Source organism: Miniopterus schreibersii, assembly GCF_964146895.1.
Source record: "Miniopterus schreibersii genome assembly, chromosome: 2".
Classification (NCBI taxonomy): Eukaryota; Metazoa; Chordata; class Mammalia; order Chiroptera; family Miniopteridae; genus Miniopterus; species Miniopterus schreibersii.
Window position 1 is genome coordinate 120,700,325 of NC_138102.1, and position 13,107 is coordinate 120,713,431.

The window sequence follows — 13,107 nt, forward strand, 5'->3', positions numbered from 1 at the left end:
TATAAGTGATTGGGACTTAATTAGTGAACCATATTTGAGAACTTATTTCTCTGGAAGAAAAAGGATATTTTACTTTCTGATACTATATTACTTTAAGTGATCTGTTACAGAAGTTTTAGAAAAAGTCATTAAAATGTCAACTTATGTCTAACAATGTTTTCTGATGTTAGAATGAATATTATCTAATTCTAGATAAAAGAAAATTAGTTTGAACAAGCTGTCCTTTAGTACTTGTAGTACTTAACTGTTGATAGGCATCAATTTAGAGTTTAGCTAGGAACTATGGAAATACTGTAAAGTAAACTGTGATGGCTGTGTAATTGTACATTGTTCAATACTCTTCTTTAATAAATACTCTTGGCAGTGCGCACTGATTTATTTTCACTCATGTGTTTTTTCCGGTTGTGTAGGAGAAAGGAACTAGGCTTGCATATGTTGCACCTACAATACCAAGACGACTAGCCAGTACATCTGACATTGAAGAGAAAGAAAACAGGTGAATTCATCCTGATTTGCTTTATGTCTTTACTATAAAATCTTTATTACCCAGCATGAGAGTTAAAGCATGAACATTATTTTAATTATGTGGGATGTGGATTGTGGGAAAATATGGAGGCTATTCTTAATAGAACAGCAAGGACTCCTGAGGAAGTTCTGGCTTGGTACACTCATGAAACAGCAAAAAAAGGCATGTGGTTGGAAAACAGAGTGAGGAGACAGTGATGGCAGATGAGGTCACAGACTAGTACACACTCTTTAAATATGTGGAACATAGAAAAGGAGAAAAAAGAAGGATGGGGAAATGCCCTTACTTGATTTAGTTTGTTTGTTCCTACTTCTTACCACATAGAGTGTGAGAGCTTTTTAGTATAGTTGTAGTCATGTTACAACCTCCAAAGTTGTATCTTGACTTTTTTTTTTACTCTAACATCGCATAAGCAGTCTTAGATGCTAATATATTTTTTCAATAAGCATTGTTTTTTGTAAGTACATAATGTTCCTTAGAGTAGATCTGTTGAGGTTAAAGTAACCATTTCCCCTCCTCAAACTATGGATATTTAAATTGTCTAATATTTTGTGATCATAAATTAAACCTCTGTAAACATTCTTAATTTTGCCCCTATAAATAGGATTATACTTTAGGGATAGAATTTTAGAACTGCAATTACTTCCACTTCTTCATAAATATTCCAAAGTGTTTTCCCAAGGGTTTTTTTTCTAGTTTCTCTTTCTACTAATGTTTATTAATGTACAGCTTTATTAACCCTGTTTAGAAATTGTCTACCAGAATCTGAAAGGTATTCTTTCCACAGAGACTCTTCAAGTTTGCGAACAAGTAGTTCCTATACAAGGAGAAAATGGGAAGATGATCTCAAGAGGAATAGCTCAGTTAATGAAGGACCAACTTACCACAGAAGGTAGTAACATAATTCTTAAGTAACTTTCACGTGTTTTATAAAAAGACGAGGCAGTTGGTTTGGACTCCTCAATTTAATATCATATAAGAAAATACGTGCTTTTTAAAAATACATCTTTTGTTGTCTAAATAAAACTTCATTTAAAGACACAGAGTATATATTTAAAGATGAGTGAAACTGCTCCTACCAATGCCTTCCTATTATATTACATCGAGTCCTCACATAATGTCATCAGCAGTTTCTACTACTTTAAGCAAAATGACATATGACAAAACCAATTTTACCATACGCTAATTGATATAAAACAAGAGTTAAGTTCTTACAGCATCTTGTTCAATGTTATAGTGAAACGATGTTGAACGAAACGACGTTATTCAAGGACCTGCTATATATATATATATATATACAATTAAATTAGATATTTTATGAAGTATCTTTTGGATTGTAGCATAGTAAAAAGGAACTCCTTATATAACTGACTGGAGCAGTTGAAATAGATCAGTGTTTTAATTGACCTAGTCATCATTTGGTGACCTGTGAGGTTTTCACTTGTCTTAGGACTCAGAGGTATAGAAATGCCTTGAGTTTTAGAATGTTGGTAATATCATGGGGGGTCTATAAGTTATTTCTTGGCTGAAAGCAACAAAAGATAGAGTAAAAGACAAGTATGATATAGTCATGGATCACTCCTAAGGATGTGACCCATCGCTGAAACAATTTTCTTCAAAAATGTCAAAGGCTGAACTTTCCCTGAGTAAATCCAAACCAAAGTGTTTTTCTCAGACCTAGCCTGGCATGACCATATGGTCTGAACAGTTCCAGAAAATGTAAACTATCAGATCAGATCATCTTTGAGTTTTGTTGAGGGAGGTGGGGAGGCAGTAAAATGATACACTACCAAATTTGTGAAATCATCTAGACTCTAGCAAGTTGTAGGTGCAACTCTTGGTGCTGGAGCTGGTGGTGTATTTATTTAGGAACACAGTTTTTTAGATTTTCCCTAGCCTTGTGAATCTGTATAATGTATAGACATTAACTATAGAATACACATACAAACACATCCTATATAGATATGACTCTTTCCTTTAGTTGCTCCTTTGGTAGAAGACAAGATGATTTGATTAGTTCTAGTGTTCCAAGCACCACATCAACACCAACAGTTACCTCTGCAGCTGGGCTTCAGAAAAGCCTGCTTTCCAGCACAAGCACTACTACAAAGATTACAACGGGTTCTTCCTCAGCAGGCACACAAAGCAGGTGAGTCACAGATACATTTTGTGTTCAGGCCTACTGTGTGCTTATGTATGTGCATGCGTTTTTGTTTAGAAGATTGTGGGCTCTGGATTTTTTCATTTACCTTGTTAAAATCACAAACAAAAATTGGTTCCAAAAAGAGGCTGTGATGCATGTCTGGGGAAAAAAATTAGATTCCTGAATTACAAACTTCCCTTGAATGAGGCTTCTTAAAATATAAATTTCTCAGCTCTGGTTGAACTTTTTGGTTCATAGTTGAAAGATGTCTTGCCTTGTGTTTTAAAAAATCCATCCCTGTAGTCACACGTTTTCAGCTGCTAGAAAGTGCTTTCATTGTTTAGCTGTTTTCCTTTTCTCTTTTTTGTGTTGCTGCTTGTGATGCTATAGTACCTCAAATCGTTTGTGGGCTGAGGATAGTACTGAAAAAGAAAAGGACAGTGTTCCTACGGCAGTGACCATTCCTGTTGCTCCAACTGTCGTAAATGCTGCAGCCTCTACCACAACCCTGACTACAACTACTGCCGGCACTGTCTCCTCCACATCAGAGGTCAGGGAGAGACGCAGGTGTGTAAAGGTCCTACTAGAACTGCTGCTGTATCTTGCCCAGTGATGAAAGTTGTTTGCTTTGTTTTGTTTTGTTCATCTTGTGCAGCTGGTGACCATCTCTCCAGTAGGTTAATAACTGATACAACTTCTATCGGCTCAGAACTATGTAGGTTGATATAATTAGCCATTATTAGCATTCAGGCTTGCTAACGCGCCTCGAACAGAATTGATGTTTTTGTTTAAAGGCAGTGAGCCAGACAGTTCTTACTTAACCAGTCTTACTCTTTTTAATGATTGGTTTAATTCAAAATGTTTTTGTGACAAAAATCTAAACACATATAATCATACTCATGGCAAACCAGATGCAACATGACAAAAACAGGTTTTTTATTCTTCTCATATTTCCCCCTCATTATTAAGAAATCTGATGGATGTTAAACTGTTTTTGTTATTTGTGAGAATTTCATTTTAAGATTCTCTTGGTGAAAAGTGGCTTCTTGTGCATATGTATAAGCCCAGTAATTTTAACTGTGTTGAATACACTTACTTAGTTTTAATTCTGATATATAGAAGGCACTCATTAATTAAATCTTTTTAAGGGTCTTATGAGTTTATTTTGTGTTCTTCTGTCAGTGGTATGGAATCATAGATGTAGAAAGGAACTTATCCTGTTATCTTTTGTGATATCCTCAATTTACAGAAGGAAAGTGAAGACCCAGAGAGATTTAAGTGACTTTTCCACTTTTACATAGTTAGTGTGAGAGATAAAGCTACACCCAAGATTACAAAAGAGTCGGTCCAGTCTTCTTTCTTCTATATCATTCATAGTCCCTAGCTTTGAATTTTGTTTTCCCTCTTGAGAAAGAAGAAAATCTTAGGAAGCTAAATGTAACCTTTATTATATTTTATTCTTGCAAAATTAATTTAGCTGCATACCTGATATTTTCTTATTAAAATACCGAGCAGGTTAACTTGTTTGTCTTACCTTGTTTCAATGATGTTTGCAGTAATATTAATGTTTGTGTTTTGTTTCATGTCAAGTATTTGTTTGCAATTTCGAATACATTGTTGGCCTCTTCTGTTCGTCTTTTAATTAAATTTCATTAATTTTTTTGAAATGTATATGGTTGAAAATTTGCCTCCAAAATATATATATATGATGATTTAAGAATATATTGTGGCTGAAAAACATTAGGTCAACACATTTATACTATTTTAGGTACCATTTCATATGTACTTTTGGATATTATGTAAAGTTGCCATGCACACTAAATTAAATTCCACTGTATTTTAGAATTTTCCTGTTTTTATTGATCTGATTGGATGAGGAGTCCTGTTTTGGTTAAGATTTCCAATGGATTAAGTTTAGGAAGGTAGAGTAGAAAGGAGAACCTAGCATTAGATAGGTGGCCCATGATAGCAAATTCTTTCATTGTTTAAGTATTTCTACATTTCCATAGTCTTTTCAGACTGCAAGACATTATGTTACTGCACTGGCCAGTGTGGTCAGTTGGTTGGAGTGTCGTCCAGTACTCCAAAAGGTCACGGGTTTGATTCCCAGTCAGGGTGCATACGGGAGGCAACTGATCGATGTTCCTCTCTCAAATCAGTGTTTCTCTCTTTCTCCCCCTCTCTCTAGGATCGATAAGCATATCCTTGGGTGAGGATTAAAAAATAAATACATAAAAACATAAAACTCTAGAGAGTTGATGTATAGGCAGAATGAAAACTATGAGACAGAGCCCTGCAATACAGAAAGAAAACTTCTGAAGTAATATTGATCATTGGAGAAAAGTTTTTTGTTTTGCAAGGACCTGTCCTATCTTTGCTGTTCAACTCTTAAATTATTTAAGTCTTGATATAGATTGCATGCTTTTAAAATTATGCATGTCCTAAGTCAGGATGGAACATAGATTTAGATACATAAGATGAAATTTAATGGAGATAAAGATAAATGCTAAGTTCTCTTCTTTATATCAGAAAGTCAGTTACCCAAGAATAATGCTGATTTTAAAGCAGTTCATGTATAAAAACCACTTGAATTTTTAGAGAACTCATAGTGTGAACAAGAGTGCGATATCTGCCAAAAACATTATTAATAAATGCTCAAGGACATGAATGCAGGGAGTGCTGCTTACTCACTAGTCATCCTGTGTCCTGAATGTTGCATTCAGTCCTAAACACTGTACCGTAAAGACATAGTCGAGAAAACTTGACATATGACCAGGAAGGTGTTGCAGAGAATCAAAAGGGGGGCTAAGAGAAATGACATTATATAGTTTTTAAAAAATTGTAGTTAGGAAGAATTTGAAAAATGTGATCTGTTAATATGATTAGTTCTATCTAATCTAAAAAAATTATCAGATTGCATTGTTGAATTTCAGAGTGGATGCAACCATTTTCTGAAGACTCACTTTCTTAAAATCTATTAAAATGCTAAACTTGTATGTTTCACTCACACATTTGTATGTAATAACATTCATAGGTATTGTATCTCCAACTAACAATTATTATATATTACTGTAGATCATACCTCACTCCTGTTAGAGATGAAGAGTCTGAATCCCAAAGAAAAGCAAGATCTAGACAAGCAAGACAGTCTAGAAGATCAACACAGGTATATTTAATGTTTGCAATATGTAAAACTAAAAAATAAATTACCTTTTCACTTTTCTGTGAATATATTCATGTCAATATATAATGTGAGTAAATCTTTAAAGGTGAAAGTTGCTTTAGTCCTGGCCCATGTGGCTCAGTTGGTTGGGTGTTGTGCTGTGCACCAAAAGGTTACCGGTTTGATTCCCTGTCACATGTGGGCTCAATTGTCGGTAGGAGCCATGCAGGAGGCAGCCAATTGATGTTTCTCTCTCACATCAATGTTTCTATCTCTCCCTCTCTCATCCTCTCTCTCTAAAAATCAATAAAAATATTTGTATTTTTAAAATTGCTTTAGTACTCCTCCATAGCCTTTTTTATATGGTTACACTGTTAATATTATATTTTATCTAATTAGCATAGCCTTGTACCTCTGAGTATTTTTTATTCCTAATGCGGTATCTGGCACAAAGTATTTGATAAGTGTTCAAATGAATTAATCATGTGATTTCTAATAATTACCAAAGAGTTCCGTGAATATTTGGAGTTGGGAATAGGTCTATTAGGTATATTAAATAGTTACTGTGCAAGTATGAGAAAAGTGTCACTCAGACTAGTTATCATCTCATTAGCTCCTCCTTGCCATTATAATTATATTCCATATATTCCTTTGTGCCTTTCCTTTCTTCGAACTGAGCACCAAAATCCTGGTTCAGCTGTTTGAACCTTACCATTACCCACATATCAAGCTAAACTATTTGCTAAAATTTTAACATATTTTTCTGTCTTTATACTTTTACTTCTTAAAATCTAACCTGTTCTTCAAGGCTTAACCTTCAAAATTATTTCTTTACTGTGTGCGTATACATATATAAAAACATAAATACATATAAATTAAATATATAAACTGCATTTTTTTTGCTTTTTCTTCTTTTGGTGAACTTTTTGGAAATATTTATATTCACATGGCATTTCTGTCATCTCCTGTGCTACTTTGTTACTTGAATATAGAGATAATTTCTTACACATTTTTTTTACATCTATTATTATACTTGTTCCTGATGATTCTTCATAGAATGAATGTGACTTGCTAAGTAGAAATTGTTTCAGTTGCTAACCAATTCCAAAGATGCATTTTTGGCTTTTAACATTCACTTTTACTTTATCTACTTATAAAGTATTCCTTTGAAACGAGCTTTAATATGCCTCATAATTAAACTTATCTTTTTTGTGTGTAGGGGGTGACATTGACTGATCTTCAGGAAGCTGAAAAAACAATAGGAAGAAGTCGTTCTACCCGAACCAGAGAACAAGAAAATGAAGAAAAAGAAAAAGAGGAAAAAGAAAAACAGGATAAAGAGAAGCAAGAAGAAAAAAAGGAGTCAGAAACACCTAGAGAAGATGAATATAAGCAAAAATACTCCAGAACATATGATGAGGTAATAGTATACCAAAGACACAGCTGAGTCAAATGGTAGGAATAATTTTTGTGATTTTTCAAAATCCAAGAGAGATTCGTATACCAACACGCCATATGCAAAATATTCAAAAGGATTTTAATTAGAAATCCGAACTATTTTGATATGAGTAGAACATTACTTTTCCATTGAAATAAACTTAAGTGCTCTATATTTTTAAGTGTGTTTAATATTGAAAATGAATTTTAAATCTCATATTCCACAGACCTACCAGCGTTACAGATCAGTGTCGACTTCAGGTTCAACCACTCCATCCTCTACACTGTCTACCATGAGCAGTTCACTCTATGCCTCAAGTCAGCTGAATAGGCCCAATAGTCTTGTAGGTGTAACTTCTGCCTACTCACGAGGATTAACAAAAGAAAATGAAAGGGGTAAGAAGACCAAATTTTGAAAAAACTTTCTCCTTCAAATAATCCTTTAAATTGGTTTTTCCTAATTAATATTTCAACAGAAAAGAAACAAAATTCTAAACTGGGAGTCATTCTACCTAAATGATAAGATAGTTGAGAATGAGAAGAGTAGAAAATGGAAAAAAAATTATATGAACTGGCACTGATAGATATGTCTTTATAACCTAAAGTGCCACAAAAATCTTGATGTCTACCAATATAGAAAAGTCAGTATAGAAGAAGGGTGCAGCAGTTTATTAGTGCTTTTAGTTATTTCTTACCTGTTATGTATATCATATCTTTTACGTGATTTTTGTGAAATTGATTTAAACTAAAGTCCCTTAACACACATAATGTCCTTGCTAAAACAAAGTTGTTTTTATGCTTGCTTCTTGAGAAATAGATTTTCCCCCCAACTGTATTGTCGTCCTGATGCTCACTATTAGTGTTTCCTATTATTTCATGTAAACTTTCTATTTAAATTCTAATTAATTTCTACTTTAAATCAGAGATGGGTACTAAGTAAAATTATTCCTAATTGTAGGCATTTTATGTTTTACAAGCAAAATCTTATAGTTTTAGTCATGATAATAGCAGTAATCATATAGGATAGACTTCAGAAGATTAAATTTCTCCTAATTTCCAGCTGCTTTTCTTTTGTTGGTCATTGAGATATTTCAGTTTTTTAATTCACTAAGTTGAGAGTTCCACATAATGTTTATAAAAAATTTTAATCAATATTTAAAATTATGGATATTTGCATAATAGTTCAGCTTTCTGTCTTATTGAGTAATTGGAAGATTTGGCATCACTGGGTCTGAAATCTCACATGTCCTCAGTTGGCTAGAGCCAGTAGTAGCAGCCCTCCAGTCCCTTGGAAGAGTGCCCTCCTGGCCCCCTTATACATTCTTATTGTCTGGATTGCCACTTCTAGGCATTGGAGTTTGAGATCTTTGCTCTAAACTGATTCCCAAAATAATTTTTAAAACCCCTCTTAATGCTATAATTTTGGGTTGTCTTTTGCTGTGACTCTTTGCTAATGATACAAGGAGCTCTTGAAAAATCATTTCTTTGTTCCATCTATGTGAACTTCTTAAAGCATGTTCAAAGGCCCTAATAATATTCTTGTAGTATGTTTGTCTGAAGCCATTTTAACTGTCCTGGGAAGGACAGATTTTCAGGCTAATATTTTTTTACATTGATTTTTTTTTTTAATAAAGATAAATATTTTTTTCAGAAAAAAGTATTTGCTCTTAGATGCTGTCTAATGAAATGAATACCGTTTTTATTCTGCTGAACGAGTACGAGGAATGGTAGTAGCAGAAACTGATAGAGTTACATGATGCCTACTAGCTATTCCACCGTTAAGAACGGTTAGTTTTCACAAAGGGTTGGCTGGGTTAGTAATTCTCTTCCTGCCAGACATTAATAAGTAGATCTCCATTCTCTTCTTAGGATTTAGTTATTTTCTGTTCAGCAAATAAGTGTATCTCTTGAGCAAAACTTTTGTTTGAGGCACTAGGAAAATGCAGTAATAAAATGAGTTCTTGTCCTGATCCTGAAGAATGTATCTGGTGAGAGATACTAATACGTGTTTAAACCAAGTGTTGCAGGAACACTGAGGGGCAAAATTTGATAATGATTAGCGAATTTTAGGAGGCTTCACAAAGAAGGTTGATTTAGAACTGTTTTTACATTTGCCTTGCAAAATACTGCCATGTGGTACATTGTAATCCTTAACAGAGGGGGAGAAGAGAGAGGAGGAGAAGGAAGGTGAAGACAAGTCGCAGCCCAAGTCCATCAGGGAGCGGCGGCGACCGAGGGAGAAAAGGCGATCCACTGGGGTTTCATTCTGGACGCAAGATGTGAGAACCTACTAAAATATAACTCCTTGATAGTATTCTTCTTTTCTTCTTTTCTTAAATCTTTTTTTAATTGATTTTAGAGAAAGAGGAGGGAGATAGAGACTTCGATTTGTTGTTCCACTTATTTACGCATTCATTGGTTGATTCTTGTATGTGCCCTGACCCAGATGAATCTGAAAACTTGGCTTATCGGTACAACACGCTAACCAGCTGAGCTACCCGGCAAGGGCTAGTGTGCTTCTTTTCAAAAGTACACACTAATATATGCATATATGCATAACCCATGGACACAGACAGTAGTGTGGTGAAGGACTGGGGGTGGGGTGCAGGGTGGAGGGAATCAGTGGGGAAAAAGGGGGATATTTGTAATACTTTCAACAATAAAGATAAATAAATACTAAAAAAAAGTACATACTAATAATATCTTACATGCCTCAAGTTATATACTCTTTACATCATCACTATGTGTTGTTGAGCCAAGTTATGAAATAGGAAAAGTTCTTTTATAAAGGATAATTAACAACTACTTAAATATAGGAGCTCTTTTGGAATAAAAATAATGGCTGCAGCTCAGCACAGGTTTATCAATTATTGTATAATGACTAAACTGCTCTTTTATCTTAGAGGTTCTTAAAAGAAAGATGCTTTACATAATAATCCCATTTTCATGAACATGATTATAAGATATATATATAACAATTATTTCCATCTCCAGTGATGCTGGATAGAAGCAGTGCTTTACCAAATTATAACAATTATCCTATAGAATTTAATTTTTTTCTGATCCCTACTTGTATGTCTGGCACTGCTCTTCATATGCAGGAGGAAAAAGAACTGTGGGGTAGCTCTGTTAATGAGAAGTTTATACTGTTTCAATACAACGTATAGTTGTTGTAGGAAAGCATAATTTGTTTTGTTTGTTTTTTACCTCTTGATTTTTTTCCATTTTTTTCTTTTAATTTTTGTAATAGGAAAGTTCAAATATACAAAATTAACAGGAAAGTATAATGACCTCACCCCAGGTACCATTATTTAAGCTACTTCCTCACCACTTCCCCAACTCCCATATTATTTTGAGAAAATCTTAGACATACCATTTTTCCTGTAAAAATTTCAGTATGTATTTTTAAGAGAGAAGGACATTTTTTTAAATAATTATAAAAAATAACACAATGCTATCACAATTATCACAATACCATGATCATGCTATTATTAAATACATTAATACTAAATCCTTAATATTAAATATTCAGTCAGTTTTAATGTCCAGTTAATCCAAATATGCCATAAACAGTTTGTTCTTGTGGTTTTCTGCTTTGCTGGTTTGATTAGGAGTCAAATAGGACCATACATGATGATTAATTATCTCTTTAAAGTCTCTTTCAATAAGTAAGTTTCTCCCTCCATCCCTTTTTTTTTTTAATTGATTTTAGAAAAAGAGGAAGGTAGAGGGAGAGAGAGAGAAGCATGGATGAGAGAGAAACATCAACACCTGTTGGCTGCCTCCTGCACGCCCTCTGCCCGGAATCAACCCTGAAACCCTGGCATGTGCCGTGACCCAGAATCAAACCTGTGACCTCTTGGTGCATGGGTCGACATTCAACCACTGAGCCACACCGGCCAGCCTCTTTTTTTTTTTTCCCTCTCTCTCTTTGTTACAAGTGTTTTCTAATGAACTGGCTTCCTACATTCTTGAAGTGTAGTGTTTTTTTTTCCTGTCAATTGGTAGTTGCAGGTAAAGAAATGGTCATACCCTGGTTCAGTATCCCTTTGGCAAGGTATTTCTGTCCTCCATCAGAAGTGCATGATGTATGGTTGGTTGTAATTGACATTTTAATAACAGTGAGATTAAACCTCACAGTCTCAGCACCCTGACATAGTAACTTATTACTTAAAACTGTTTCACCTTCTGAATAACTGATACATGTTAGGAGTCTCATAGGCAAAGCTGTATTTATTACAATATAGTATTTATTTTTCCCCGGTGCTATTCAGACCAGTTCTCCCTTCAACTCCAGTCTCTGGATTACAAGGATCCTCCCTGAGACCCATACTGGCAATTCTCATACTTTTAATTTGAGCCTGCATTGAATTGTGTTCTAATCAGCCATCAGAGCCACAGTTCTCCTTTCCCCTTCAGAGCCACACCTATATCATTCAACATACAAAAAGAACCAAGGGCTGTGTCAAAGAAAGGATGGTGTGAACTTGGGCAGCTTTTTGCTCTACTGTATTATTAGGTTCCTTTTTTTCTAGTTACTACTTTTCGGGACCTCTGAGCTCCCCCTCCCCTTCTTTTATTTTCAGTTCCTCTGTTCTCCCCTGAAACTGCAATGCATAAAGACAATTAGTTCATGATATGGAATTAATATATTTATATTAATAAATAATAATAGCAGCTGCAGCATTGATTTCTCCTGTTCCCAGCTTGGTGTCCACATATAACTTTTTACTAGGTACCAAAATGATAGCTTGTACAGATTCTCTCTAATCCTCAGAGCAATTCTGTAAAGTTTTTATCCTTTTATGTATAAGGTTACTATGGCTCAGGGTAACTTAAATTTTCCCTAAGTCACATAGCTGAAAATAGCTATACTAATGTGAATCTAGAATGACCTAGTTTTAAAGTCTGTGGTGTTTCTATAGTGAGCCCAAGACAGGTATATTTGAATGCAAACTTCCTTTTCTTTCAACCCTTTAAGGTTTGTTGAGATGTTCAAGACCTTCTAATAGGGTATTCCCATAGTCTGGGATTCCAGACTCTTAACCTGCTGAGACTGATTTTTTTCTATTTCGTGGGCTATGAACTCCCAAAGAATTTCCAGATGGATAAACTACCTAAACATAATAGGGCTGTTGCATAAATCTTGCCAAGCTTATAGAATATAGCTTTTCTTGCTTATGATAATGAATTTCCTATTTTTGCTGCCTCATTATAGTTAAATGGCTAAATAGTACTTATATTGACTATTAAAGTACATGAAATATTATTACAATATAAAATGGAATATCTTCTATCTCATGCTGAGCCTCCAGTTTCCTCATCCCAATATGAGTGTTTCCCTAATCAGGGTGTTAGGTAGATGGTCTTTCTTCACCATATGTACTAAACTACTAAGATTATGCCATGCAGACAAATAGGCCTCCTCTAGGTAAGGTAGAAAAAATTCCCACTTAAAAATCAGTGTTTCTTTTGATCCATTTCCCTGGTAGATTATTCTCAAGGTTCATTTTAAATTAGAAAAGCCCTAAAGCATTTAAATATCAACTGTTTGAAGTATATCTTAACTTTTAAAAATAAATTGGTAATGTATTTTAGAGTGATGAAAATGAACAAGAACAACAATCAGATACAGAAGAGGGATCGAATAAGAGAGAAACTCAGGTAAAAACCTTTACTTTTTGTATTTAGAAGTATCATATTTTCTAACTATTACTTTTTTAGTTGTGTTTATGTTTATTCATACAATACAGTTACTGCACACTGTACCTGCATAGTGGGGATAGACTTATCAGTGGTTTGCTGAGATCAGGTGTGGAGGGACTGGAAAGGGGCACA

At 34.4% G+C, this 13,107-nt stretch overlaps 1 protein-coding gene across 3 annotated transcripts in view; it reads left to right on the forward strand.

Annotated features, from left to right (window-relative positions):
- PPP1R12A (protein phosphatase 1 regulatory subunit 12A) overlaps nucleotides 1–13,107 on the forward strand; it is a 130,649-nt gene that overhangs the window by 97,805 nt on the left and 19,737 nt on the right. The window contains exons 12-20 of one of the 3 annotated variants that reach the window (XM_081130558.1): nucleotides 411–496; nucleotides 1,314–1,418; nucleotides 2,508–2,675; nucleotides 3,060–3,236; nucleotides 5,745–5,835; nucleotides 7,052–7,252; nucleotides 7,497–7,665; nucleotides 9,427–9,548; nucleotides 12,868–12,933. In XM_081130558.1, coding sequence (XP_080986684.1) covers nucleotides 411–496; nucleotides 1,314–1,418; nucleotides 2,508–2,675; nucleotides 3,060–3,236; nucleotides 5,745–5,835; nucleotides 7,052–7,252; nucleotides 7,497–7,665; nucleotides 9,427–9,548; nucleotides 12,868–12,933 — 1,185 coding nt within the window. The remainder of the gene's footprint in view (nucleotides 1–410; nucleotides 497–1,313; nucleotides 1,419–2,507; nucleotides 2,676–3,059; nucleotides 3,237–5,744; nucleotides 5,836–7,051; nucleotides 7,253–7,496; nucleotides 7,666–9,426; nucleotides 9,549–12,867; nucleotides 12,934–13,107) is intronic. The other 2 variants (XM_081130559.1, XM_081130560.1) reach the window with 2 other exon arrangements.